General features: G+C 43.3%; 4 protein-coding genes and 1 non-coding gene across 5 annotated transcripts; 4 read left to right on the top strand and 1 right to left on the bottom strand.

Annotated features, from left to right (window-relative positions):
- The first annotated feature begins 458 nt into the window (after positions 1–458).
- Positions 459–1,287, top strand: LOC133910999 (uncharacterized). Its single transcript, XM_062353233.1, has one exon. It carries the CDS (start codon positions 539–541, stop codon positions 1,019–1,021), a length of 483 nt encoding a protein of 160 aa, XP_062209217.1. The 5' UTR covers positions 459–538; the 3' UTR covers positions 1,022–1,287.
- Positions 1,288–1,858: 571 nt separating this feature from the next.
- Positions 1,859–2,652, top strand: LOC133911000 (uncharacterized). Its single transcript, XM_062353234.1, has 2 exons — positions 1,859–2,213; positions 2,360–2,652. Exons 1-2 carry the CDS (start codon positions 1,959–1,961, stop codon positions 2,633–2,635), a joined length of 531 nt encoding a protein of 176 aa, XP_062209218.1. The 5' UTR covers positions 1,859–1,958; the 3' UTR covers positions 2,636–2,652.
- Positions 2,653–16,501: 13,849 nt separating this feature from the next.
- On the top strand, positions 16,502–18,841 carry LOC133912303 (CASP-like protein 4B1). The gene is made up of 3 exons (XM_062354967.1): positions 16,502–16,872; positions 16,958–17,093; positions 18,359–18,841. The coding sequence occupies exons 1-3, from the start codon at positions 16,580–16,582 to the stop codon at positions 18,548–18,550; spliced, it is 621 nt and encodes a 206-aa protein (XP_062210951.1). The 5' UTR covers positions 16,502–16,579; the 3' UTR covers positions 18,551–18,841.
- A 4,116-nt stretch (positions 18,842–22,957) lies between these two features.
- On the top strand, positions 22,958–26,337 carry LOC133912304 (26S proteasome regulatory subunit 4 homolog). The gene is made up of 6 exons (XM_062354969.1): positions 22,958–23,570; positions 24,514–24,759; positions 25,025–25,194; positions 25,318–25,534; positions 25,623–25,763; positions 26,042–26,337. The coding sequence occupies exons 1-6, from the start codon at positions 23,085–23,087 to the stop codon at positions 26,123–26,125; spliced, it is 1,344 nt and encodes a 447-aa protein (XP_062210953.1). The 5' UTR covers positions 22,958–23,084; the 3' UTR covers positions 26,126–26,337.
- A 373-nt stretch (positions 26,338–26,710) lies between these two features.
- On the bottom strand, positions 26,711–26,791 carry TRNAL-AAG (transfer RNA leucine (anticodon AAG)). Its single transcript has one exon. It is a non-coding gene; the product is annotated as a tRNA-Leu (tRNA).
- Between the last annotated feature and the right edge of the window lie 376 nt (positions 26,792–27,167).

Below are 27,167 nucleotides of genomic sequence, written 5' to 3' on the forward strand. Positions count from 1 at the left end.
CCTCAAAACCGAGAAAATATTGGGACAATAAGGCCGGGAGTTCGAAGCTAGCTCACCTTTTGATACGGATCGTGAGATCTCTCAATGTGGTTGCACACACCCCGACCTGTATGGGCGCAAGAGCTCTCTCTGTATGGATCAACGGAGGTCCATTTTCCATCTCTTACGTACTCCGTAATCATGTTGGGATCCAGGGTTGTTTATATCAGTAGCAGTAGTATATGTTTTGATCATGAACTGTAGCAGGAGTTCCAAGATAACCAACATACTCTAGGGATGATCGAATTAGAAGTTATTAATATATGTATATAGGAGTATGATCAATGGTCGTTTCGAGGCAATAGTGCTTAATACTTTGTTAATTTATTTGAACAATATAATATATTTCAAGTTGTTCAACAACAGCTTGTGTATAAAAGGCAGTGCCGCTCAACCATGCCGAAGAGCCAAGGGGGCAGGGGAGGAAGAGAGTTTCTCAATTCAGAGCAAGCAACCAGGCCAGCAAAAGCCTAGCAACTTCAGTTCCAGGCAAAGAAGCATGGGCAACAGCCTGCGGTGCTGCCTGGCCTGCGTCCTCCCCTGCGGCTCCTTCGACGTGATCAGGATCGTCCACCTCAGCGGCCACATCGAGGAGTACACCCGCCCGGTCACCGCCGGCGAGGTCGTGGCCGCGCACCCCAACCACGTCCTGAGCAGGCCGTGCTCCCAGGGCGGCGCGCGGCGGATCCTGATCGTCGCCCCGGACTCGGAGCTGAAGCGGGGGTGCTTTTATTTCCTCGTGCCGGCCTCGTCGGTGCCGGAGAATAAGAGGAAACCACTGCAGCCGCAGCGGAAGAAGGCGCGGCCCATGAAGACTGCGCCGAGCACTGCCAGTGCTAACGCGACAAAAGACAACGGTGACAGGTACCTGGCGGAGGTGTTGTCGGAGGGCAATGCCAGCCTGAAGCGCCGCCGGAGCGTCCGTGCGACGGTGTGGCGGCCACACCTTCACAGCATCATCGAAGAGGCTAATGACTCATGAGTGGGATCTTGTTCTCTTCATGGCATCTGCCTATGAGGCTGCTTACTCCCTCTCTTTTCTTGTGTACATACGGATGCAGCAGCCATGGTGGCTGTGCATGGTATACCATTTGCACGTTTGATCCCTGAGTTTTAGGTGAGAGGCGATCCCCTTTTTGCCTCTCCGATTTGCTCCTTCTGCTTAGTTTTTCGCTCTCACCACTGCCGGATCAAGCGGTCTTGAAACCGGTGAGAGTTACCGAATAGGATCAGAAGGAGAAACTGGGATCAAGACTCTGCTGTATGCATATTGAAATGAACTCTGTAGTTGAACTTGAAAAGTTCAATACAAGTATCCAAACCTTGTTCTTCTTCAATCTTTGAATTATCACGTGCTTATATTGAAGAAGTACCAAAATACTGTAAAGATCCGGAAGATTACTGCATTGCCTCCAGGTTGCCCTTGGGATTACCGGGAACGTCTTGTAGTCAGTTAGCCTCTAGAAAAAGAAGGGAGCATGTAGTGCTAAAAAGACTTCCATATTACGCAGGTTTCAAACAAATTTTGAATAAGACTTCTATAATCACTACTATATAACAAGTCAAAAATAGTGGCTTATCAGTGTCGGTTAAACAAGAATCGGAACTGAAAATGTATCAGTGCCAGCTCATAATCTCCCGCACGCGAACATTGATTGAACTGCTAAGAACCGCCACTGAAACTGATTATCAATATCGGTTTGTGGTTGGAACTGGCACGAACCGGCACTAAAGCAATATTTGGACATGAAATTTTTATTGAATTCAATTTTTTTTGTTCAAGGTCCTCGTGTCCGCTTGTTCGCATCTTGTAAAAAAAAATCTAAGTCTTAGCCCTCTCTTGTTCCCCACCGGCCCTATCTTCTCTCTCGCTCTCCACCATACCACCCCTCTCCTCTCTCTCTCTCTCATACGTCCAAATGAGATCCACGGCAAGATCGGCAATGAGGAGATCCATGGCGAGCTTCAACGAGCAAGGAAGGAAAGGGGCCAAGAGATCCACGGCGACCTTGGCGAGCTCAACAACGAGGAGATTCACAGCGAGCTGCAGTGGTGGTGTGGCTAACCGCGGAGCGCACAGAGGCCACGGCGCTGCTGCAGTGGGGAGGCGAGGCGGTGCGAGCGGGAACAGGAGAGCAAGATCCATGTCACCTTCGATGGCCCTTCTTGAAGAGGTATACATACCTACGTGCTTCACGATCCTCACACACTTTTACCCCCAGTTCTTATATGCGCTGATGCAGTTTCTAGGACTGTCCATTTATCATGTTGTGATTACCTGTATCACTCATACGTGTTCTTGGATTGGTTCATCTTGCAGATCTGGCTCTCTTGCTCTTGCAGATTCGAAGGGGAGCTCGACGGCCTTGAGCTCGCTGGTGAGGTTGGAGATGAGGGGCATGCAGCGGGCACAGTGGGTCCAGGGGCACGGGTGAGTTCTTTGTGTGATGTTGAATATATTTATTTGTGTGATGTTGAATTGAGTCCAAGGGCGGAATCAGTTCATGTGATGTTGAATCGATTCTCTTATGTAATTCTATCAGTTTGTGGTATGTTGAATTATTTTTGTGATTTTGGATTCTATCAGTTTAGCTAATATTGAATCAGCTTTGATATTATTTAGTGGAACCGAAAGCCGGAGTGACTCTGACGTCAATTTTCTCTTTTTTTATTTTTTGGAAATGGCAATACTACCGGATGATCAACTGGCACTGATAAAAACTGATTATCATTTTCGAGCAAAAGTGCCGGTTGAAAAATCGATAGTGAAACCTTCAACCGTCATTAATCTATCTTTTTATAGTAGTGAATGTTCTTTATACAAGCACATATGAACATATGTTTGCACAACAGTTTCTAGTCCTGAAAAAAATGAACTCTAAACACTTCATCTTGTGAAATAACTCATTTGCTCATCAACAATAGTGGCATACCACAGCAAGTTTCTCTGCAAGCCAATCTACGAAGATTATTTTCTTCTCTTCATGTAACTACAAGAAACAATGGCATAATCCATTCCTATGTCCCAATTGGAACACACGCCAAGATCGATTCCGATTCCAAAGGCAGATGCGCGGGCTGGCGACTGATGGGACGCAGGAATTAACGGGAGCAGAAGCCAGCGGCGGTGTGGTTGGCGCAGGCGAGGAGGGGCAGTTGCTTTCGATGGCGGAGGACGGGACGGGTGTAGGTCGAAAATGCTATGGCCCAAATGGGACGCGAGCTTATTTGCGGGCTGCTTCCATAGGAATCGGAGAGACGCAGGACCGGGACTGAAGAAGAGAAACGAGGGACGCAGACGACCGGTAAGCTTAGCTCCGCGCAGGCAATAATTCTGAACCGTGCCGTTACCTGTAAAGTCTAGACGCGAAGGCGGTGATGGTATACGAGTGCGTTGTCCAGCTGTGTCGCTTCAAATCTCTCGTGCAATCGTGTTTGTATTTCAATTAATTGTAGAGAAGCAAAGAAGTAGATGAAATAAAAAAAATTAAGCGTGCACATTTATAATGGTTTAGTTGAATTTCTCATAAAAAGAATCAAATTATTTGCATAACCAATCAAAAAATTATAATTTGCTAACATCTAGTTAATGATATACAGCTTTGCACACCGCATCACTAACCAAATTTATCCAACTACAATCATACAACTTCCAATTATTTTCAATCCGCGAATCGATTATATTCTGCACGTACCGATATCATCACCGTACATCATACAACAAAGGGCATTGAAAATCCATATGAGATATAATTATTCGTCAATCATATAATACCAAGTTTCTCATATGGGAATTATTCATTGCCAGTATACTCAAAGTATTTTCAGGATAATTTCAGGTATTAGGGAGAGATTAATACCATAAAAAATATCATAAATCATAAGATAATATCACACACATTCATATTCAATCCTCGTATCCACGTACTAGAAATCTGAACAGTTATTCAGAATATCTTGCATTTACAACATATTGCAAATAATATGTCAGATGTGTTTACTCGTTATAAAGGTGTCATCAAATCTTATTCCCGCTATTAATGTGCCAAAAAAGTGAAGGTACCTAACAGAACCACTTAACTCCCAAACCAATATAAAAGGGGAAGAAATATGGTCACAAGAGATACAAATTATTGCAAGCATTCTTAGAAACATTAGGAGAACATCATCCAAGACAATAAATACAAATCAATATCAAGTTAATATACACCTTATATATATTCACTATCCAAACGCCTATAGATGTTCAGCATTCAAATACCTAGCACAAATGTGCACAAAAATTCAGACACTAGGTCATAGGGACACCATAACTCTATTATTTTGAGAAATACACATAGTTAAATAGAATAATATATTTAAAAACTATATTGATTTCAAAGAATCAATCAATACTAAAGACTATCGATTATCGATATATATTTCTCCTCAAAATAATCATATACCTTCAATTGAATTCAGACCAAAAGTCCTAAGCAGAGTGCTTCAACACTCAACTTGATCAAACCGAAGGTGGTAAAGTCCTAGGCAGAGTGCTTCAATTGAATTAAGGAGAATTGCTTTCGCTCAATAACATAATATCTTCCACACGAAAGAAAATAAATTTTCATTCCATAAGGTAGTGAAATAGTAATACTTGTAGCACAAGTGTTCATGCAGAGACTCAACATCAATTACGATACTACATACTCCATGGTATATGTGGAAATTGTTAGGACCCCGACTTCGGGTTCCTCTATGCCTCATGTATTGGTCTCTGGATCAAGTACATGATACGCATAAAATTCTCCCGAACAATATTAAATACATACTTTGAATAAAATAAAATAAAATAATTACTTGAAAGACACAAAAGATGATCTTGTGGACAAGGATCCACAACAAACCAGCCAGGCAAAAGAACCTATAGCGGAGCAGAGCGAAACAATCCAATGTCACAGGCAACTCGGGTGTGGACACGACCTTAGACTTCTCTTTAACTTCATTTGGGTTGAGGTTGATCTCCATCTCAACAATCTGAAAGCGGCAAGATTGCATACGGAAGGTACTCAATAAGTCATATACTACTTCAAGGGGTTGATAGATACATAATGAGTATTTCACAGGAAACTCAGGTCCTAAACAAACGGAACAACCTAATGTCACAGGCAACCCAATGTCCTAGACAATCGGAACAACAAGTCCTAAACAAGCGGAACAACCCAATATCGCAGGCAACTCAGGTGTGGGCACTACCTTAGACTTCTTCTCTTTAACTTTGTCTGGGTTATGGTTGATCTTCATCTCAACAATCTGAAAGCGGCAAGACTGAGTACGGAAGGTACTCAACAAGCCCTATACTACTTCAAGGGGTTGATAGATACATAATTGATATTTCAAGGATAACGATTTACGGTATAGTTTTAAGCGTAAAGTAGGTTTTATACAGGTATCCAACTATATTCTCTACTGTTAACCTTTTGAAACAAATGTAACCTAGTAACAAAGCTTTTAAAATAGTTTAAAACAAGATAACCTGGTAATAAAGCTTTTGAAATATTTTAAAACAAGAAACCTAGTAACAAAGCTTTTAAAAAGTTATATCTGGAGGTTTTTTGATCCTGAGAGGGGCTACACCTTGCTCCGCAGTCTCTTTCATCACCTCTGGTGTACCTCTAGTACCACACAACTTCTAGCGAATTGAGCCAGCAACCTTGTCATATGGATATCTAGTCCATACACTCACTCATCATGACACACGCATCCCTAAGTCTAATCAAGACGGTTACTACTTCCGTATGTCTATAATCATGGACACGGCTATTCGAATAGGTTTCTACTATGCAGAGGTTGTATATTGTACCCGCGTGATATGCTCAGCCTCCAACCATTGCAAGCGGAGGAGCGAATCATATCGAGACACTTCAAACACTTTCCCTGCTAGGCTTTTCTACGTCATCCATCAAGTGCTTCAGGTCTTGTATAGAGGGAAGACCTTCGAGATTAGCTGGAGCAGAAACTCATTTGCTACAACCTAAAGATACTTGGCTCAATGTTGCCTCCCATGCCTTCTAGTATGATGCCCAACTCGGTCCGGTGAAAGAAATGTCAAGTCCTACCCATATAGGTACGCATGGTTGCACGCATGTGGTTTAGCATGATGGCGTAATGATTCGATCCTTAAGCGGTTGGGGAAGGCATCTTCAACATTGGAAATGAGTATTACCTCAAGCCTCCAACGTATGAGATAGCCTCCAACTTTCAGAGGACTATCCCGCTCGCCCCCACCAAAACAATTTTCACCCATTGTACACATATGCCGCTATTATCTGACACGACATCAAGGATTTCACAACCATCACCGAATTCACAACCATCAAGGATTTATAGTATATGAGTTTAACATTGATTATAATAAATCATTATCTTCGAAGAGATATATTTTTAAAATCGACGTCTTTGAGGAGACGTATTCAATCCTAAGCATGCTAGGTATCAAGGCATTGTCTAACGTTAATATAGATAACAACAGGTAAATACTAGGGTGATATGTATTCTGGATGAGACATTTAAGGCATGACATGTGTTTGATAGGATTAACTACCTTAAGTAGTTTGTAAAAACGTAATACATAGCACATGAGATAATAAGTCAAGTTTTAGTTGATCATATATATTATCTAAAAACATGGGTTTAATATGATCAAGGAAATATGACTTGCCTTCACGAAGGTCAATTCATGATTGGTCTTGTCGTTCGAGTCTCCCAGGTTCTTCATCAACGGGTCTCGCCTTCAGTTTCTTCCACACGTTCTTGCTTAGAACCTTAACTTTGAGCCTACACAAATTAACAACAAAAAGTGCACAATGACTAAGCAACAGAACACCAGAACAAAACCAAAGAAAATACCAAAGTGAAAGAAGAACGACTAGGAAAACAACGAAAGCTAACCTAACGGGAAGACAATCGGCAACTCTAAGCTAAGAGAAACTGACATACAGAGTTTAGCAAGGTTATCTAGTGAAGCTAGGTTAACCTAGTTATTTTATTAACTTAAGAGAAAGCCCAATCAAGTTATTAATAAAATCACAATTGAATTTTGTATCATCTTCAAACCACATATGACAAAGTATGTAATCATCTTAAGATGGAATTTGAGATGAATGATTTGGGTAAAACAAAAATTTTCTTAAGTTTACAACTTGAGCATATTCCATCAGGAATATTTATCCATCAATCCACCAATATCTAAATTATATTGGGCAATCATATCAATCAAAACACTGATGGTTATTCAATACATTAATATGAATCAAGATCTATTCATACCTTGGGTTGAAAATAAAAGATATTGAACCTAAAGTTATATATCTTAGTGCCATCAAAACGCTCATGTATCTTGCAAACCACAATGTACATGATATTGTATTTGCAGATAACTTACTAGCTAAAAAGTGCAGCTCTAATAACTCCATTAGGCATGAGTCAAAGAGGATATCCACAGATATCTTTATAGTATCAAAGATCTTGATTTTTCTATCAGAAAAATCAAGATATGATTATAGTGGGATATCCAGATTCTAGCTATATAAATGATCCCCATAACACCAGATCACAGACTGATTTCATGATGATATAGCATTCTTATAGAAGTCATCAAAACATATTCTATTGGCCATTCCCACCTACTATTATGAAACACCACATACATGTGTATAGCTTCACAGAATGATCAACCACATAAAAGTCATGTGGCATTGGTTCCATTGAATCATCCGTTATTACCTATAAAGATAATACTACTTGTGTTGCTCAAATGCAAATATGTTACATGAAGAGTAATATCAATAAGCATATTATCCCTAAATTATTTTATCCTCATGAGTTACAAACCCATAACAGAATTAAATCTTGTGATAACCTCGCAGATTTATTCACAAAGTCCTTACCAACTTCGATATTCCAAAAATATGTTCATGGTATTGGTATGCGATGACTTCAAGATTTACAAGATTCAGAGGGAGTCTCATCTTGAATTTTAACCTGTTCGTACATCATATTGTACTCTTTTTCCTATAAGTTTTACTCACAAGGTTTCTCATAAAAGGTTTTAATGAGGCTATATCTACATAAGAATATATGTCATATTTCCTATTTTCCCTACCAGGGTTTTTAAAGGATATATCAAAGACATATTGATCCACATATCATACTTATTATTCTCTAAACTCGCTTATGGGTTTTTCCTTTTCAAGGTTTTCTCATATGAGTTTACAATGAGACAATAATCAATATATGTTGTATCATTTTCTCCTTATTTTTTCCATTGGATCTTTAAGGAGTTTAATGTCACCATATTATATTTCTCCTTATATTTTTCCCACATGATTTTTGGAGCAGTTTTTACGTGATGTATACGGATGACTAAATTAATCAAAGGGGAGTGTTGTGAAATAACTACCTCTAGTGAAGAGACACTCTTTAGGTGTTTAACCATGTGACAAATTTATCAACTACCAAGAGTTGTGTCTATTGGGAAGAGATATCTTCCAATAAACATGTCATTTCATCATATCCAGTCAACATGTATAAATATGTAAACACCCTATGAATCAATAATAAGAGTTTTCATTTCCTCTGCTTCTTTGTCTCTCTACAATTACTTGTAATACTTTCCTGCCGCCATATGCCACGGCGGTTCTGCAATACTTTTGTAGTGAGTACAATGGAAAGCAGGAAGTAGCCGCTTTCGTAGCTTGATCGTTGGGGTCCACCTGCCTGGCCAGCGCCGGGCGCTGCCGCGCGCTGGAGCAACCAGTGGGCCGTAGCTGAAACCCAAGAGGAGGGAAGAAGCATGTGGAGCAGTTCAGGGCTTTTTTTAAACCAGTACTCACATGTATTAAACAGTAACAAAAATGTACATCGATGAGTACAAGTACATGCACATGGGCAAAGGATACTGAGTGGAGAGCTGTCCCAACCAACTAGTAAAGAGGACCCTAGAAACAAAATATATTATAGATAAACCCTTGATGACCTCAGTGCTTGCCGGAGCCACCTCGCATCATCAGGCTTCCTCACCGTCGACGCACACGCCAGAGAAGAAAGAAGATGCCAGGCAGGAAATAGAGACCAGATGATGTACCATCGCATAAAAGCTTTCAAGGGAGCTACAACAGTGTCTTGCCACTAAAGACGAGAACGAAGAGCCTATGAATTTCCATTGGCCGGGGACGCACCCCGTGCAAATCACCTGGCCATTGATCTGATCGCACCGCTCAAAAATAATAACGAAGAAGACCAGATCCACTCGCCGCACCACCGCACTCCCTGCAACCACACCACCTCTGCACTACACCACGGTGCAGATGGAGGCCCAGACGACAACTTTGCAGCTGGCAAATGAAAATCTAGCAACCCAAACACAACAAAGCACAAAGGGGACGAAGAACATCCCACCCCATCGTATCACAAAAACATACCCATACAAGCAGCCATGTCACCAAAATGGAAGGCCGGGAGCACGCCCAGCACGGAGATGGTTAGGCTAGAGCAGCACCCCTCGCACGAAGACGACACAAAGCCGAGCCTAGGCACACCGTAGACGCTGCACCACCATGGACAAAACCCAGCACCTAAACATACCTAAAACTAAGAAGCTACTATATTAAACCTACCTAAACTTACTGCTATGAAGCTAGAAGGGTATCCTCACCCTATTCCATGCCGTCGGCGAGCTAGGGACGGAAAGGGAGGGGTCTGATTTGGCTTCGAAACGACGATCTCCTAGAAAATCGCCTCTCTACACTGTAGCATGGGGAAAGTGACGAGAGTATGTAGGAAGTGGGTTGAGATTGGTAAGAGATTAGTTCGGGGCTATTTGGTTTACATGGGGACGTGCACCATAGCACCGTTGCACGCGGCTTGCATTTGTGTCAGTCAGCCGAGAACCTGCTCACGGTCACGGGAGGCGCCACATGCGTTGTCGTAGACCGTGGGTGGTCTATTTCATGTGGATTAAATCAAAAGGTGCCCTTCTATTTAACCTCCCTGAACTGTTCACCGAGTTCAAATTTTCTCCCTAAACTAAAAAACCAGCCAATCGGTACCTCCAACTATTAAAACCATTCATTTCACATCCTTGAGACCAAAACCACCCCGGTTTTATTGATGTGGCATCCATGTGTTCAAATTTAGCTGACATGGCACATGTGTAAGCAACCCAGTCAACACAGTCACCAAAGACACAAAAAACTGTCATCCTCCTCTCACCTTCTTTATCCTCATCGCCTCCTCTTGGCACTTCACCGATCAACCGCCATGCTCCCTGTTGACCTGCACAACGTGCATACCTGTGAGGCCGAGCCAGTGATGATTTGGTTGGTAGCGGCTCGGTTGCTTTCGAGGAGGATGCCTCGTCTTCGAGCGTCAAGCGTAGCCATGTTCACAGCTTCCTCCGAGGATGCCTCATCGTCGTCGATCGTGATGCAACCAGAGCGATGGCGATGGGACCTTGTCGAGCAAGTAGGACCACTCACAGCTGTTGATGATGACCCTAATTTCGGTGTCATGGCTGCTCCCTAAGCGACCCACCGCCGCGAGGAACACCTCCCCGTCGAACTTCTCCTCAGATTAGTTCTCAGATCAATAGATGCGACAGATCAAGCGATTGAATAAAGAAAGAGAGAATTGGATGCTTGTCTGTTGCATGCACGTCCAACCCCTTCTCCATTGTGCTGCCCCCATGTCTAGCTTCGTGCAGAATGCCCACGGCATGGGCATCGGCAACCTCTCGGGCATGGCGTAGCTCGTTCTCAAGCTCTACATCTAGTGCACACCGCTCACGGCTGTCGGTGACATCTCAGCCTTTGTTGCCTAGGCACATGTTTGAGAAACTAAGTGGGGAAGTAAATTGGTTTTCATGTGGTGAGGCATTGATAATGGTTTATTTGTCTTGAACTTGGTTAGCATGTGTTTATAGATGCTTGTTTTTGTTCATGACTAACTCGAGTTGGCGGTGTTGGGAATTGGCAAATTCTTCTCTGTTCGCAGAAAAATTACACACACCAGAAGTTCTGGTGTGTTTTGGTGTTCACAGGAAGTTCTGGTGTGGGTAGTGCATACTCGTCGGATTATTTCTTGCAGAGAGCAATTTTCCGGGCGAAATTAGAGATCAATGCACCGGAAGGTCTGATGAGTGTGATGGCTACACCGGAGGGTGTTACAGGAGCTTTTCTTGCAGAGAAGAAATCTTTCAGAGAAAAATTGGAAATCTTCACACCATAAGTTTCGGTGTATATATCGAAAGTTTCGGTGTCTTGTATGTGAACTGGACCGGATGTTCCAGTGAGTAGTGCTTCGAGTTGAGAACAGTGAACACACCAGATGTTTCGTTGTTCAGACCGGAACATCCGGTGCTCAGAAAACTGTTGCAATGTATTTTGAATTGAATTGGATTTCAATTGAAGATTTTGATATTGATCTAACATAAGATTTTTTGGAGATGGTTTGGAGAAACATGTTTGCTTGTCTTATAGTGTGTAGGTGACAGATGCAACTTTGCGATCAACGGTGGGTGATCAGGGCCAAATGGGGTGCTTGGTGCTGGATGATCAAAGAGGCCTGACAAAGTCAAAGGGTGATCCTAGCGGTACACGTGGAGGTCAAGCAAAGCATTAAAGATGGATGGAGACAACGTATTGACCAAGTCAAGCGAAGGGGATGCCGATGCAACTGATAAGGCGGCCCGAGGGATCGGGAGTGGGAGAGACTTACCGGTGGTCAGGACTGCCAGACGGAGTACACATGTCAACATCGGAGCGCTTGCTTAAGGTGTAAGCAAGGCGGCGAGTCACGTTTTGAGAAATGTGCTAGTGTTTCACGGTTTGACCTTAAAACCGTAGGAGGTCTGGAGGGTCACGTGGCATCATCGTAAAGCTTGCGTCGAGGCGAAGCTAAGCCGTGACCATTCGATGGATGGAGAAAAATTTGGACCAAAATGTCCCAGTGATAGGTAGGAGGCCATTGGAAGCTAGGGGTATTTTAGAAACAAGAAAACTTAAGGGATAAGGCACCTCCTTAGACCTATAAATAGAGGGGTAGAGCTGTAGGGGAGCTAGGAGCTAGCCATTTGAGAGTCTACTGCTAGGTTTTGGAGGAGATGAGAGGATATGTTTAACCTTTGTAATAGGTTAGAGCTTTTGTGAGAGAAAATACTTTGTATTTTGCCTAAAATAAAGCTGACCTCTGAGCTTAATGAAGATTATTTTCTCGTAAGTGTTCTTGTTCATCTCCTTTTGGTCTCTCTCTATTGGTTCAGTTGTTTTGGTTGCCAATTTTACTTTTTCGATGGTGATTTTCGTTTTTGGTCTTGAGCTAAAAAAATTTCCAACTTGGCGAGGTATTTTTCTTATTGCTAGAGACATAAAATTCACATACACATGCATATATGATGGGTCTTGAATTCACTTACCTCTAGATCATCAACGTGGAGAGTTTCCATTGCCCGGTGATCTTATTTGGTCTTGTTTCTTTTCAAAGTTGCGAGCGTTTGTGCACAAAGACACACGGAATGGTCTTGAATGGAACCAATGGTTCGTATTTATCCGTAGATTCATGGTGCATTGAATCTTTCTATCTTGCGTTGTTTATGCTTCCGATAGTGCATTTTTTGAGGTGCGTTGGGTGAACAAGGAGTAGTCTATCTATTTCGTAAGAAATTTGTAAGGCATCTATTCATCCCTCTATTCGTCGTTCTTGGTCCTACATGGCCACTGCTCTCGGTCGAGCCCTATCTACAACCAAGTTGCAGAAGGTCCGAAGAAGGCTGCGCCACCGGTGAATGCATCATCATGCTTGTCCTCGTCCTCCTTGATGTCTTCTCCTCATCAGCCTTGACTGTCAAGCCATTACTGCCCAGATCAAGGAGCCTATGCGGACATTCCGTCGAGCAGGTAATAAGCAAGGAGCTCTTGACCATAGTCGGTCTTGCCCGTCACCAAACCAGGCATGAAACAACCACCATTAGAGCCCTCTCGGTCTTTTCATTCCGTTTTGCTAATTGCATGAGGTCCCTAGCCCCTCTCATGTTGCTGCCATGAATTGGGCTAGCCGGCCATGGTGTCACCCTCTGTGCATGAACTCGGTCAGATGATGACATGTCAAAACCACTCAATGCAAGTGCCATGTAGGATGAAAACTGGGCTGGACTCTACTCAGAGAGTTAGGGGGGTTTCAACCCGGTTTCAACACTTGATGAGGCTTCTTTGTCTAGTTTTCAAGTTTAGGGGAAAATTTCAGAGTCAGTCAAGAGTTTTTTATCTAGCGTACAATCGAGAACCACACGACCCACACATATCGCACTCATGCCCTACGTACTCACAAGCATGAGCATCCTAACCATACACTAAAGACACATTGGAGAGCTTTTAGTGTGTGAGCGATCTTTAGGGCCTATCTCGGGAGCAACTGGGGGATAAACTCACTAGTGAGATCCCAAATTCGATCCCAGGAATCAAACCTAGGTGACAGTGCTCACACCCGAGCGGCTGACCAACCAAGCTACGACTTGTTCTTAGACAGTCAATAGTTGAAGAAGGTAAAATAGACTTTTTCCCTTACTAGGTAGCCAACCTCTTAGTTGAAATGTACTAGTACCATAATACATGAAATCTACTGGGCTAGACTGTTGATGGGCCAAAATGAATGATATATAGGCCTACTACTGGAGCCCATTTCCTATAACGGGCTAAATTTGGCTGGGCTTAGCGCCTATCCCCCACCTTACCTACCGCTACAGTGTATGAGCTACAAGCACAAAGAAATTATCAAAAGGGCCCATCTAGAGTGCACTCAGGTATTTTAGGCCCTGCCCACACTCGAATTTCGATATGTCCGATCTTTAGATCCAAAGGTCTATCTTCCCTCCGTAGGATCAACCTATCTTCATGTTCTCAATCCCAACCTGACGCCTCACCCACGACATTGCTGCCATTCGACCAGTTATTGCTAGTGGCTCGTCGATGTCGCCCCCTACACTGGCGAGTCTCTACCCTCACCGCCTCATGTTTTGAACCCAAATGACCTTGTACACCACTCCCTCGCCCCATGTTTCTCTTCTTCCTCGTCTCCGATGGACCCTTGACGCTAGATCCCCCATCACTAGTCGCTCCCTAGCTAACCTATCCTTTCTTGACTCCCCTGCCAACCACCCTCCTACTACCCGCGGCTTTGGCGACGCCAACGCCACATTGTCGATCCGGCCACTAGCTATGACCTTCCCTCTAAACCCACCCCTACCATCCCAAACCTTAAGTCCCAAACCCTAAAACTCTAACCTAAAAGCTTGCCAGAGATTGAGAAGATGAGCTGAAGAGGAGGAAGAAAAAATACGGGTGACAGCCCCCCCTCAAAATGCTTGAGGTTTGATATAGCTTTTTCGTATAAAAAAGTCTACAAAATAGAGTCTGATGCCATACGGTACATTAAGGTCGACGTATTAAGGTCGTGATGGATTAATTGGCTGTTATTCTCTCAACACTTATCTCCTGTTACTTTTAGAAGCATTAGATTAAATCAAGATGAACGACGATTCGTAGTAGCTTTGATCAATTGACGTGTTTTGACACTTGAATAAAACATGGATACATCGCCCCTCTTATTCGAAAACACACAGCTTTCACTTGATAAAAAAACCCTAGTGTATAAGAAAAAGGGGAAAAGCACAACTCGAGGAGAAAATGACGCAACACTATCCACATGGTGCTAGCCTTTTTTCTTCCTCCTCCTTTATCCAGACAATTAAAACATACATCTAGTGTGTATATGGGGCTAGACAAAAAAACTCGAGGCTCACGAGCTAGCTCGAGCTCGTGAAGGCTTAGCTCGGCTCATCTTGACTCATTGTCCAAACGAGCCAAGCCTGAGCCACCTTGCTGGCTCGTTTCTGAATTGAGTCGAGCTGAGCTAGCTCGCGAGCAGCTCACGAGCCAAACGAGCTTGTGCCCTCACAAGCCAAACAAGTGATGTGCAATCACATCAGACATCGATCTCATCTCCCTCCCTTGTCCCTACTCCACACTCCCCAATCCCCATCCCCCAACCCCACGCCACACTGCCATCGCTCGTATCGTACATGTCGTTGTCTCTCACACGGCTGTGTTGGACCGCCATCGTGCTCAATCAGCTCACCAGCAAGAAGAACAAGGCGGCGGCGGCAAGTTCCCAGGATGGAAAGAATAAGCCACAGCAACCGGCCACTGGGCTCCTGCTCTCCAAGATCCTCCACGGCAAGGCGGCCAGCTGGAAGCCTGCTATGCTGTAGTTCTCTGACTCCTTCAAGTTGACCACCCCTGCCGCCACGGTCCTGTCCCCTTGCTCCAAGCACCTTGACACTATCAAGCTCGCCAACGACAAGAAGGACGAGATGGCTTATCCCGACTGTGACTGCGACGACGAGAAGCAGCAGCTGAGCCCCATTTTGGTCCTGAAGCACCCGTTCGAGAGCTCCCGCTTCCACGGCAAGCTGTCCCCTTCCAAGAACGCCATGGACATCTTCCGGGAGCTCCTGGACATGGCCTACTCGTCGGCGCTGCTCACCCACCTTCTTGCCAAGTCTAAAGACCTTCGCAAGGACACCACCACTCCCGCCACAAGAAGACGTCGTCGGGCTTAATTTGAACAAAATCTGACGGAATAGGGAAACGTCGTGCGCACTCCTTCCTTGCTTCCTTTCGCTCGAGCTTGATGGATCCGGTGGTGGCGCGTCAGAATCAGGTGGCGGTGTGTCGGATTTGGCAGTGGCTCTTTGCTTTGTGCGATGCTCCTCTCTGTGTGCGGTGCACGCCAGAGGAGAAAGGGAGGAGAGGGGGAGAGAGCAAAGGGGAGGGGAGGGGATAACCAGATAAGGTCCATGACAAGCTCGCGAGCCCTCGCGAGCTGGCTCGAGCCAACAACCGAGTCGAACCGAGCTAACATGTTAGCTCGGTTTACAAACCAAGCTGAGCTGAGTCGAACCATCATTCCATTGAGCTTTCACGAGCCGCGTCGAGCCAGGCTCGACTTCCAGCCCTATGTGTATATGGACACTTCATGTAGTGTGAGTACTACGTGGGTTGTGTACCCTCTACCCTCTAAAAAAAACATGCACACTCCCTCTACTTCCACGTGGGACCCAAGCGACCGATCCCACATGTCATGTACAGTTGTGCGCTCGGCTGCTCTCAGACTCCAGGCATCGCAACGCGAGACCCACCCGACACATCGTAAAACAACAGACCCGGACAAAACGACCTTCGGTAACGGAGGTGCGGGCCCGGGATCCGCCACCGTAGGAGGTTATGGAGACGGGGTAACGTTTATGGTAAGTATTTCTCACACCTCCAGCGCTAATGACCGCGCTTTGCTTCCGCCTCTGCTAATGCACAGGTGCCTTTCCGGCATCACACACTAAGCGCTTTTTATTTTTTTATTTTATCTGTCTCGCCACCCCAGCTCGTATTATTCCTCTCCCCGTTCACCACCTGGTAAACCTCGTGGCTGTGTGCCGCTAGTCTAGTGAGCGATGGCGATGGTCACGACTGACGCCGCCGCCGCCGCAGGGAAGCTGCCGGAGGAGGAGAAGCCGGACTACGCCTCCTACAACGGCGCCTCCGCCGCCGATGGCGGCGCCCGCGCCCGCCGCGGCGGCGGCGTGGTGGATTCGGTGGTGGTGCGGTGGCGGCGGGAGGACATGCTCGACAAGAGCCCCCTCGCACTGCACGCCGCCGCCGCGGTCTTCGCCTTCGTCGCGCTCGTGCTGGTCGCCTCCAACCAGCACGGCGACTGGATGGAGTTCGGCCGGTACCAGGAGTACATGTGCGCGACCGAATGCGCGACTCGATTTCGGCGTGCTTTTCGATTTTGGATTATTTAGGACTTACTGCGGCTGCTGCGTCGCTAGGTACCTGCTCGCGATCGCGGCGCTGGCGTTCGCCTACTCGCTGGCGCAGGCGCTGCGGCACGCGTACCGGATGCGCGGCGGCGTCGACCCCATCTCCGCGCCGTCAGCGAGGTTTCTCGATTTCGTCGGTGATCAGGTGAGTGATTGCGTTGAGCTGTTGTTCGCTAGCTACATAGCTTGCTGTTTAGTAATAGTCGTTTCGCTCAATCAACGAGGGTCCGATGTGCATAGGTGATTTCGATTTCTCGTTTTGGCTGGCCAAGATTGGTGCTCAGGGAAGGGAAAGGGTGGAGAATATAAAGAGATAAAGGGTGGGAATAATTTAAAGTGGCAAATCAACAGTAATGACAAGGGAGAGACGCATCACCTTGGACTGTTGGCTTGGTCTTTAAAGCACTGTGATGTTCGGTTTCCACACATATGTTCAACTCGACAACCTGGAGTAGTACCCCTTTTCTTAGTTCTTTTTGGAAGAAACCAAGGAAAATGATAGTAGGCTAGTACAGCTCTCAATAATGGTCCGATGATTTGGGCAATCTATATACTAGTTTGAGCATGACAGGCCAACAATAGCAATGATGATAATGCAGTGCCTAGTATGCCATTGGTATGGGGAGATTGGGGTGGTTGGACCAGTCACTGGAAGGTGCCTGAAGTTTGGAGTATGTTTCGAATCTTCAATTGGATGGATATACAATACTGCATGTAAAAAAATTCATTACGTCTGATGGATGATGCTTAAATCCACTGAAATACTCCAGGTGTAACAATTGAACTTTGAAATGTTTGGGGACCATGCCCACTTAGCCAGCCCTTGAGGATATGACTTATCTTGGGCCTGCACTTCTTTGTTTAGCGTTTTTCTTTTGGATCAGGTTCTGCAAATAATATGATTATTTAGCATGTTACTTCGACTTGTTTCTTGATTGCTTTCATAGCTTTGGATCTCATGAAAAAGAAATTCTGAAATTTGAATAAGTGAACCCACATATGTTAAGGGTACTTAGAAGTATATTTGCTGGAGCTTGAATTTACTTTCAGTGCACATCAAAATTATGTTAATCAACGAAAGCTGGAATTACAAGGTTACAGGACAGGTAATTTGCATTCCATGTAATTCATACCCACTCATCTGGTGCATTCTTGGTTAAACCAGCTAAGAGGGTTTTGTATCAAACTTTGGATCCATGCTTATCCCTTTTTAGATTCATTGATCGGATTCAGGAGGTTACTCGTAATTTATCTTAGGCTTTCTTTGATCGAACTCCTCACCTTTCATGTTGATAGCACTTTCTTTTTTCTGGAAACTGTTAGTTGCAATAATTTTCTCTAAAAGGACCTGCTTGCGTTTTTTGGATGATATGTATTGGAGCTAACAGAAACTGGAGAACGTGTTTGCAGGTAGTAGCATACTTGCTGATGTCTGCTCTGTCGGCTGCCGTCCCCATCACGAACCGCATGAGATCTGCAGTGATCAACAACTTCACCGATGCAACCGCTGCAGCTATCAGCATGGCCTTCTTTGCATTTGTAGCCCTTGCCTTGTCAGCCGTGGTTTCTGGATACAAGCTCTCCAAACAAACGTACATGTGAATCGTCATTGTAGAAGAGTGGAACCCATTACGTGGTTTATCCAAAGAAGCGAAACGTATCAAGCCTCTACTCCACTTGAAGGTGCTGTGTCGTGTGTCTTGAAGCGATTGTTGTTACTTGCAGTAGCTTCCACGTGTGTGTACATAGAATCATACGCGTTATGCCTGAATACAATTATTTTTCTTTCCATTCTGTGTTATCTTTAGAGCCTGAGAAAATATTGCTATCGGTCTCTCGTGATCAAAATTCTGAAGATATGCAGAAGTAGAACTGTATGTGTATTTTACGGCTCGTTTGAAACGCTGTGAATTTTCGTTTTTACCCGTGAGAGTCTCTCTTATGAGACATGCACTTACTGTAGCATGTAGCTGCAATTCTGTACTATACTTCTTACGTCTTAGTAGTAGTCAGGAATCTATTGCTAAATTCCTAGCTGTCGGTTGTAGGTTTTTACTTGGTTTTTTATGTGTCTTCTTTCACCAAATTGTAATCGCGCTAATAGAACCCTACTGTAAAACCATTAATGTCTGGGATTTGTTTGACCCCTTCATAAACAGGGCCTTTTCAATCTTCCCAGTGGTGAAGGGAGAGCAGAGAAACTGGCCTCATCCACTCTACGTGGTACAAACTCAGCACCTCCTCCAACTCTCCAAGTATGCTATGATGAATGGATTACTGACTCCCCAATTTGTTCTCCAAGTATGCAGTGATGAATGGATTACTAACTCAATAGATAGCAAGATTGATCAGCAGACAGTCATCGTTCTACACTAGATCTACGTTAGATAGACTATCGATGACCAATATTATGTTTTGTACACATAAAATGCTATTACACTTGCTTGAAAGAAAGACTCGCATGTGCCAGGAGATATCGGGCAAAAAAATTGTTTACATCATCTTGTTGAGATAAGCTTGGACTGTTCACATTTACAGGTAAGTAGCAAGAGTAGTTCAAGCAACGGTATTCCTAAATCTGCTGAAAGGTTAGTATCGGCAGCAAGCAAAAAAAAAGACTTATTTGTATCTCACCCGAGTGATTTAAAAGAAATCTCACCTATATTTCTAACCATTAAATCTAAGATCTATTGTTTAAACTTGCATCGAATGATAACAGTAAAAAAAATAGGTGAGAGTAAGGTGGTTCCCATCCGATTTTTTCGTTACACTATTATTACTTAAAAATTACATAAAAATATGACTGTAATTTCCGTGTAAAGTAATTGTAACTTTAATATAAACTAATTGTAATTGATATAAAATCTATATGTCTGAGTAGTATAAAAAAATTAGGTGAGGAGAGAGGCTGAATTGCCTGAATTTTGTAAAAGGCTAACCATCCAATATAAATCTTAGTATAGATCAAATAAATAAAAATTCAGGTGAGATCACCCCTTGACTTGCCCAGGTGAGATATAGCAAAGCTGAAAAATAAACCAAAAAAATGAGCGATATAGACTCTCCTTAATGTTCTTTGGGCTGCTAATGAGCTTCTGGACTCACTTTGGTTCAACAAAAACGGATTTGCGCGGCCGATTACACGGGAACCGGGGCGTCCGCGGCTGATTATTCGTTCGTCAGCGTTAACAGTACACCGACCCACCTAATGCTAATGGAATGGCTGCCGACTCCGACTACATGGATCGAGCAGAACAGTCGTTTTCCACTACACTCGTCGATCACTCATTTTCTTACTAAGTTTATCGTGGTTATGGCGACCTATTATATCGTCTTTAAATTGTGGCATATCATACTTAAATTTATTTGTGGTAGGATTAGGCACGAAACCAAACATGCCTTAAACCTCCGTCTAAGTTACTGGTTGTGTTATCCTCACGGTTTAGTACAGTAATCTTATTATCACTCGTCAATTTGGGAGTGTTTTAGCATGTTTGCGATTACAAAATGACACATAAGCATATACACTGCAATACACTTACACCAACACAACACTTGGTCACACAAGTGCGCCCCATTAGCACTCTGTCACTCCTCCGTTACTATATCACGACTTGACATTGAATTTAACCAATTGGCCGGGTAACAAGGCTCTCGTTAGGGTTTCCTACCACTGTCGGCATAGGCAATTTTTTTTAATAGTAGAATCTATTTTCATGGTCTTTTTGGAGGCGGGTCGAGCGAGACCGCTCTGTGCATGCCCGTGCGAGTGCTCGGGCTCGAACGTGAGCTGGTTGGAGCACTCGCGTCGTGCGAGCGCCGTCTTTGCCAACCGGGTGCTCGCACGGGCTCGAACGTGAGCTGGCTGGAGCACTCGCGTCGTGCGAGCGCTGTCTTTGCCAACCGGGCTAGCGTCCGGATGTGCCGGCTTGGGTAGTTGCCGCCGAACCCCAGTTGTGATGATGTATGGTATGTTATATGAGTCCGGTGAAGCTTCACAAACATCTAGGGCTCCACACCCATCCACCTCAAGTGCTGAATGCACAAGTGATTGAAGTGAGGCCTCTTGATAGTCTGCCGCTGATGCATCCTATGTTCTCGGAGTTACATTATAGATTCACTTGTTAGGATCAATTTAGAGAGTTAAAATTAGTAGTAACGCAGCACACCCTTATATGATTTGTCCCCCGACCTTTGTACTCTGGTTTAATTGCCTCATATTATATCTATGAGTTACTCCCCTAGTCACAATTAAGTGTTGTTATAAATTATGTCCAAGGTTGATAAATCAATCTAAGCAAATATTTATAAAAACTGAGATACCTGGCATCGAACTACTCACATGGTAATAGCCCTATACCATGTTGTTACTTTTACCTTGTATTATCTCAAGAATCACATATTACAAATTTACAATTGGGTGTCTAAATCTGCTCCGAGGCTACTAGGCGAGTTCATCTACTTTGGATCTTGCGTAGGGTTGCGTTATCAGACTCTCATGGTTTGTGTTGTTGTCCTTTTGATCGTGCTTGTACCCCTCCTTATATAGCTAGAGGGAGGCTACTCATACTCTTCCCAGAGTCTTGAGTCCGAATCTTCTCTAATCTTATCTTTGTAAATCTAGAAGACTCTTTTCTGTCCTAAAGATGATTTTCATGTAATATAAAATAGATTGCCCAGAATATATCTCTTGCCTATTTTATCTCATGACGGTTATGGATCCCTGTATGGGTATATGACTCGTAATTGATGCGTATTTCATCTTTAGATTATACTGTATTTCTAGTAGTATCTGTATTTATTAGTTATCTATCCCTCATTAGGTTGGTGCATTCAACCGTTTCAAATTTTAGCTATAAATTACTTTTTGAATTGGATATTTGAAATGAAACGAGTAGATTTGTTTCAAAAAGTATTTTCATAATAATATACTTTTGTTATGTTTAAGTAGTATTGGTTAAATTTATATTTTAGGACCATATCGATATCAAAACGATATTTATTTGCGATTGGAGGGAATATAAAAAACAAACAAGAGATGTGTTCCTATGGTTGAGAATCACAATGGTTGTTCATTTGTTCAATTCCAATAATAAAAAATGAAATGGACCTATTGAAATGTACTTAAGTTGTGAGCCGGTACCCTAAAATGGTGGATTCAGTATGAATTAAAAGTTTAAGTTATGTGTCAGTACCATAATTTAGAAGGGAGGTACTGAAGTATCTCCCATCTCCGTAAAACTTCTCAAACAGATGACCGTTCTTTGTGCTGCCGCAGCCTCGTCGTGAGCTAGCTACGTGGCGCTAATCGGCTAGCAACAATACGTTCGGGAAATGGGTTTGGAGAAAAATACTGCGATTAGTGTGCGGTTCGCATACTAATTTGATAACATTTCGGGGGTCTGTTGGCTGTTGCGAAGGATTTCCGAATGGATGAAATAGGAAAAGAGTAAAATGAAAATCTATATGTATTCAGTCTTATCCAAGCTCCGAGGCAAAGAAAACTAGGGATGGCAGAACCTTTTTCATCTCTGTCCTTAGTTAGCTATTGAGAGCTAGATTTCTTCCATCCTTATTTTCACGAAATTTTTTATGAGAATCGGATCTTTGATAAGGAGATAAAATAAATTATATTTAATTATTTTTATATATTAACAATGTGCATATTATATAAATAAATAATTTATTGATACATACGAGAGTAATTAATATAAGATTAATTAAATATATAGGTTAGATAAAAAAATAAGATTAATTTATTATTTACTCTATATAATATAATATTTATATATTTATATATTAAAAAATATGTATATATACATATTTTTTATATAAAAAGTAATTTATAATCACGGTTAAATACACTAAACTGACGAGGGATAGATAACTAATAAATACCGATACTATCATAAATACAATATAATCTAAAGAAAACTGATATCATATATATATACAAGCAATCTTGTATTAATACAAGTTTACGAGGATAAAATCTCCTCATCCTATCTGGAAATTCTCCGCAGGGAATCGGACATCGGTCCCATTGACATACCTAAAGAAAACCGCTCTCTTTTATTTCTCTGTTTCCACCGGATCTCCCGACTGAAACCCTAGTCGAAGCAACCAGCCGGCGGCGATGGGGCAAGGTACTCCTGGCGGCATGGGAAAACAAGGGGGTCTCCCCGGCGACAGGAAGCCGGGCGACGGCGGGAAGAAAGACCGCAAGTTCGAGCCGCCCGTTGCTCCGTCCCGTGTCGGTCGGAAGCAGAGAAAGCAAAAAGGCCCTGAGGCGGCTGCGCGGCTCCCCCCCGTGGCGCCGCTCTCCAAGTGCCGCCTCCGCCTGCTCAAGCTCGAGCGCGTCAAGGACTACCTCCTCATGGAGGAGGAGTTCGTGGCCAGCCAGGAGCGCCTGCGCCCCAGCGAGGACAAGACGGAGGAGGACCGATCCAAGGTCGACGACCTCCGCGGCACCCCCATGAGCGTCGGCTCGCTCGAGGAGATAATCGACGAGACCCACGCCATCGTCTCGTCGTCAGTCGGGCCGGAGTACTACGTTGGGATGCTGTCCTTCGTCGACAAGGACCAGCTCGAGCCTGGATGCGCCATACTGATGCATAACAAGGTATAAGTTTTGAAGCTTTGCGTTGATCTGATGGATTGTACTGCGGGGATTGGAACTGCGGCAGTGGTTTCTGCCGTAGGAAGCGTTAGGCATGTTTAAATTAGTGATTTGCTGTTGTATTGGGGGTTTAGTTGGTTGATTGGATGGAAAAGTTTGAATTCTTCATGGGAAGATTAGATTTTATTGTTGCTAGCGGTAATCAGGTGATATGAATAGGTTGGTTTGGTTAACTTATTTGGTATATTGTGAGAAAATTGTGCTTATTAGGGTTCGGGTTCTGTATGGTTGGATGAGGAGAAACCTAAAAATTCAGGCAAACATGGTTATAACATCGTAGCGTGTTTCATAGGTACACAAATATGACACAGGATTTTAAGATGTGTTTGGTAAAGGTTACACCAATCATGCACTTTAAGAGAACTTATTCATGACCTGTGTTATAGGATGACTCATGTAATATCTGTGAGCTTGGTTATTGGTTAATGCACACAGTTCTTCAGAGAATTCCCAGAAATTCTATATTTGATTAAATGCATTCCTAGTTCATCTAGGCATATGAACTATGAATGTAGCCGATTTCGGGGCTGGAAGATAATCACCCACTTCTTTGTAGTCTGCATAAATGCATAATTATTGTTTGAGTTGATATGTGCAATCAAAATGAAAAAAATGGACTTCTTTTTCCACCACATACATGGATATGGCATATATTTTGCCGGATCAATGGTCTAAATGGCAGCTAGCAAACAGTCACCCCATCTAAGCGCATATGCGTTTTAGGGCCTTCATAGAGGCTTGCCTTTGGTATATAGAGTAGTTATTTTTTCTTGATTGCTTTAGCAGGCACATATGCAGCTCTTCAAGTGATGTACTCAAAGCTTTATGTACTTCTTGCTTTTCGAATGCTTATTTAGTAACAAACTTGACCAAATCTTTCTCTCAGGTTCTGTCTGTGGTTGGTATTTTGCAAGATGAAGTTGATCCTATGGTTTCTGTCATGAAAGTTGAAAAGGCACCTTTGGAGTCTTATGCTGACATTGGTGGTTTAGATGCTCAAATTCAAGAAATTAAAGAAGCAGTTGAGCTTCCCTTAACACATCCTGAGCTATACGAGGACATTGGAATCAGGCCTCCCAAGGGAGTCATATTATATGGAGAACCTGGAACAGGGAAAACTCTACTTGCAAAGGTTTGTGCTCTTTTTTCTTTAGGACACTAAAGCTCTTTAAGTTCCATATCTTCTTTTCCTGCCATATGTTTCCACCCATCAGTAAAGCAGTGAACCCACTGAATGCTGGTCGTTCCTCTCTCTCTCTCTCTCTCTCTCTCTCTCTCTCTCTCCCTGGCATAGGATATTCTCAACTTCTGAGATTATCAACTTCTGAGATTACTGTACCTCTCTTCCGTAAAAAGGGAGTCATCTTGTTGTTGCTTAAGAATTTTGAATGCTGCAGGCTGTTGCCAATTCTACATCAGCAACATTCTTGCGTGTTGTTGGGAGTGAGTTGATCCAAAAGTACCTTGGTGATGGTCCCAAGCTTGTAAGAGAATTGTTCAGGGTGGCTGATGATCTTTCTCCTTCAATTGTCTTTATTGATGAGATTGATGCAGTTGGAACAAAGAGGTAGGATATACCACATATGACAGTTCCCCAAAGTATGTATTTTCTTTGATTATGGGAAAATCATTGGTGGAGCTTCCCATGAATGAATTAATGTGAGTTATGGTGTTTGTGACCATGCTGTAGGTATGATGCTCATTCAGGAGGAGAGCGTGAGATTCAGAGAACCATGTTGGAGTTGTTAAATCAGCTGGATGGTTTTGATTCAAGAGCAGATGTTAAAGTTATTCTAGCAACGAATCGCATTGAAAGTCTTGACCCAGCCTTGCTTCGACCTGGTCGAATTGACAGGAAGATTGAATTTCCTTTACCAGATATTAAGACCAGGCGGCGCATCTTCCAGGTGCTTCTATGTGATGAAAACATTTCAGTCCTATTCGTTTGATAGAAAGCATGTTTTGTTCTTACCAAGATTTTGTTTTGTCGAGCAGATACACACATCAAAGATGACGTTGGCTGAGGACGTAAACCTAGAAGAATTAATAATGTCTAAAGATGAGCTTTCTGGTGCCGATATTAAGGCCATTTGTACTGAAGCTGGCTTGCTTGCTTTGAGAGAGCGTCGGATGAAGGTAAGACAACTTTCTACCCCAAACAGACCCTTTGTTTTTACTTAAATTTGCTACTGATGATACCATGATAGGCTGTCTTTTGAGCTGATTATGAGTGGTATTGCTGAAAAGGCACATATACTTAGGTCACTTCGTTGATACCTCTAGCCGTCGCTTTGTTGATACCTCTTAACCATTTATTTCACCAGAGTTACCTTTCTCTAATGGTGTAGAGCTATTGTAAGGGCATAAAACAAAAGTCTTATTCATGGTCTGCTATTTGTTTTCTTTTGCTTTAGGTCACACACACTGATTTCAAAAAGGCGAAAGAAAAGGTCATGTTCAAGAAGAAGGAAGGAGTGCCGGAGGGCCTCTACATGTGAGAGACTCGGCTGTAGCACTAGAATTGCACGTGCAATGTGGTTTAGTATCATATGGTGGAGAAGTGGTGTTTGTCTCTGGTTATATGGTCGGAGAACGTTTGTTTACATCCTTTTTATTAGATAACGCTCGACTCAGAGAACAATAATCTTATTATAACTACCTGGAAATCAGAAATTGCAGCAATGAATCAAGCTGATAGTTGAATGCTGGTTATCAGTGTGCGGGCCTTAGACACGTATTCTCAACCTGTAGTTTTGGTTAGAGATTATTGTATCCTGGATTGGTAAAAGCAAAGAACTTCGAATAGTTAGCCATTCGACTTGCGATTGGGAAATTATGGTTTTACATCGCATAACTGGGACGAGGTTGTGTGGTTGGCTCTCTGAGTACGGGCGGGAAAAAGATTGTGTGCAGGAACTACTGGCAAATTGACATCCGAAACGAGTCAAAAATCATTTCCGGCCATACTATGATACTAACTGCTCGATTTTGCATAAAATTGGGACGAATGCACTGGATATACAAAACGAAACGCGTCTAGAGTAGGCTTGAGAAAGTGAACAGCAGTTCGATAAAAAAGTTTCTGTTGAGAGTGGGATTTGAACCCACGCCCTTTCGGACCAGAACCTTAATCTGGCGCCTTAGACCAACTCGGCCATCTCAACTTGCTGATATGCACAGCGAATAGTACTATCTAGGCTATTGTATATGAGCTGTTATTTCCTTGCTATGGTATGGAATAACGCGACGTGTCGAGTTCAAACTGTAAGTCACGTGTATTTAGACACTGCCCACGGGTGTTTTAAGACAGTGTTCTAGTGCTCGCAATTGATTTTGTGAGCACTTACGGGTGTTTTAGATGAGTGCTTACACGAGTACATGCTGACAGAAGGTACGTACAAATGGCTCGTTCCATTAACTCAATGATTTTCCAGGCCAAGCAAGACCGTTTATTACTTGATGGATAAGCTTCAGACTACCAGGAACAACATGTCATAAGGTCATATACACCTGGATCGATGTAGAGCAGGTCATCAGAGT

The sequence above is a fragment of the Phragmites australis genome, chromosome 3, assembly GCF_958298935.1.
Source record: "Phragmites australis chromosome 3, lpPhrAust1.1, whole genome shotgun sequence".
Lineage (NCBI taxonomy): Eukaryota > Viridiplantae > Streptophyta > Magnoliopsida > Poales > Poaceae > Phragmites > Phragmites australis.

Coding starts and splice junctions, on each gene's coding strand:
- LOC133912303 (XM_062354967.1), top strand. CDS start 16,580: ATGGCGATGGTCACGACTGACGCCGCCGCCGCCGCAGGGAAGCTGCCG. Junction 16,873..16,957: donor GGCCGGTACCAGGAGTACAT/GTGCGCGACCGA, acceptor CTGCGTCGCTAG/GTACCTGCTCGCGATCGCGG. Junction 17,094..18,358: donor TCGATTTCGTCGGTGATCAG/GTGAGTGATTGC, acceptor ACGTGTTTGCAG/GTAGTAGCATACTTGCTGAT.
- LOC133910999 (XM_062353233.1), top strand. CDS start 539: ATGGGCAACAGCCTGCGGTGCTGCCTGGCCTGCGTCCTCCCCTGCGGC.
- LOC133912304 (XM_062354969.1), top strand. CDS start 23,085: ATGGGGCAAGGTACTCCTGGCGGCATGGGAAAACAAGGGGGTCTCCCC. Junction 23,571..24,513: donor CCATACTGATGCATAACAAG/GTATAAGTTTTG, acceptor TCTTTCTCTCAG/GTTCTGTCTGTGGTTGGTAT. Junction 24,760..25,024: donor GGAAAACTCTACTTGCAAAG/GTTTGTGCTCTT, acceptor TGAATGCTGCAG/GCTGTTGCCAATTCTACATC.
- LOC133911000 (XM_062353234.1), top strand. CDS start 1,959: ATGAGATCCACGGCAAGATCGGCAATGAGGAGATCCATGGCGAGCTTC. Junction 2,214..2,359: donor CGATGGCCCTTCTTGAAGAG/GTATACATACCT, acceptor TTCATCTTGCAG/ATCTGGCTCTCTTGCTCTTG.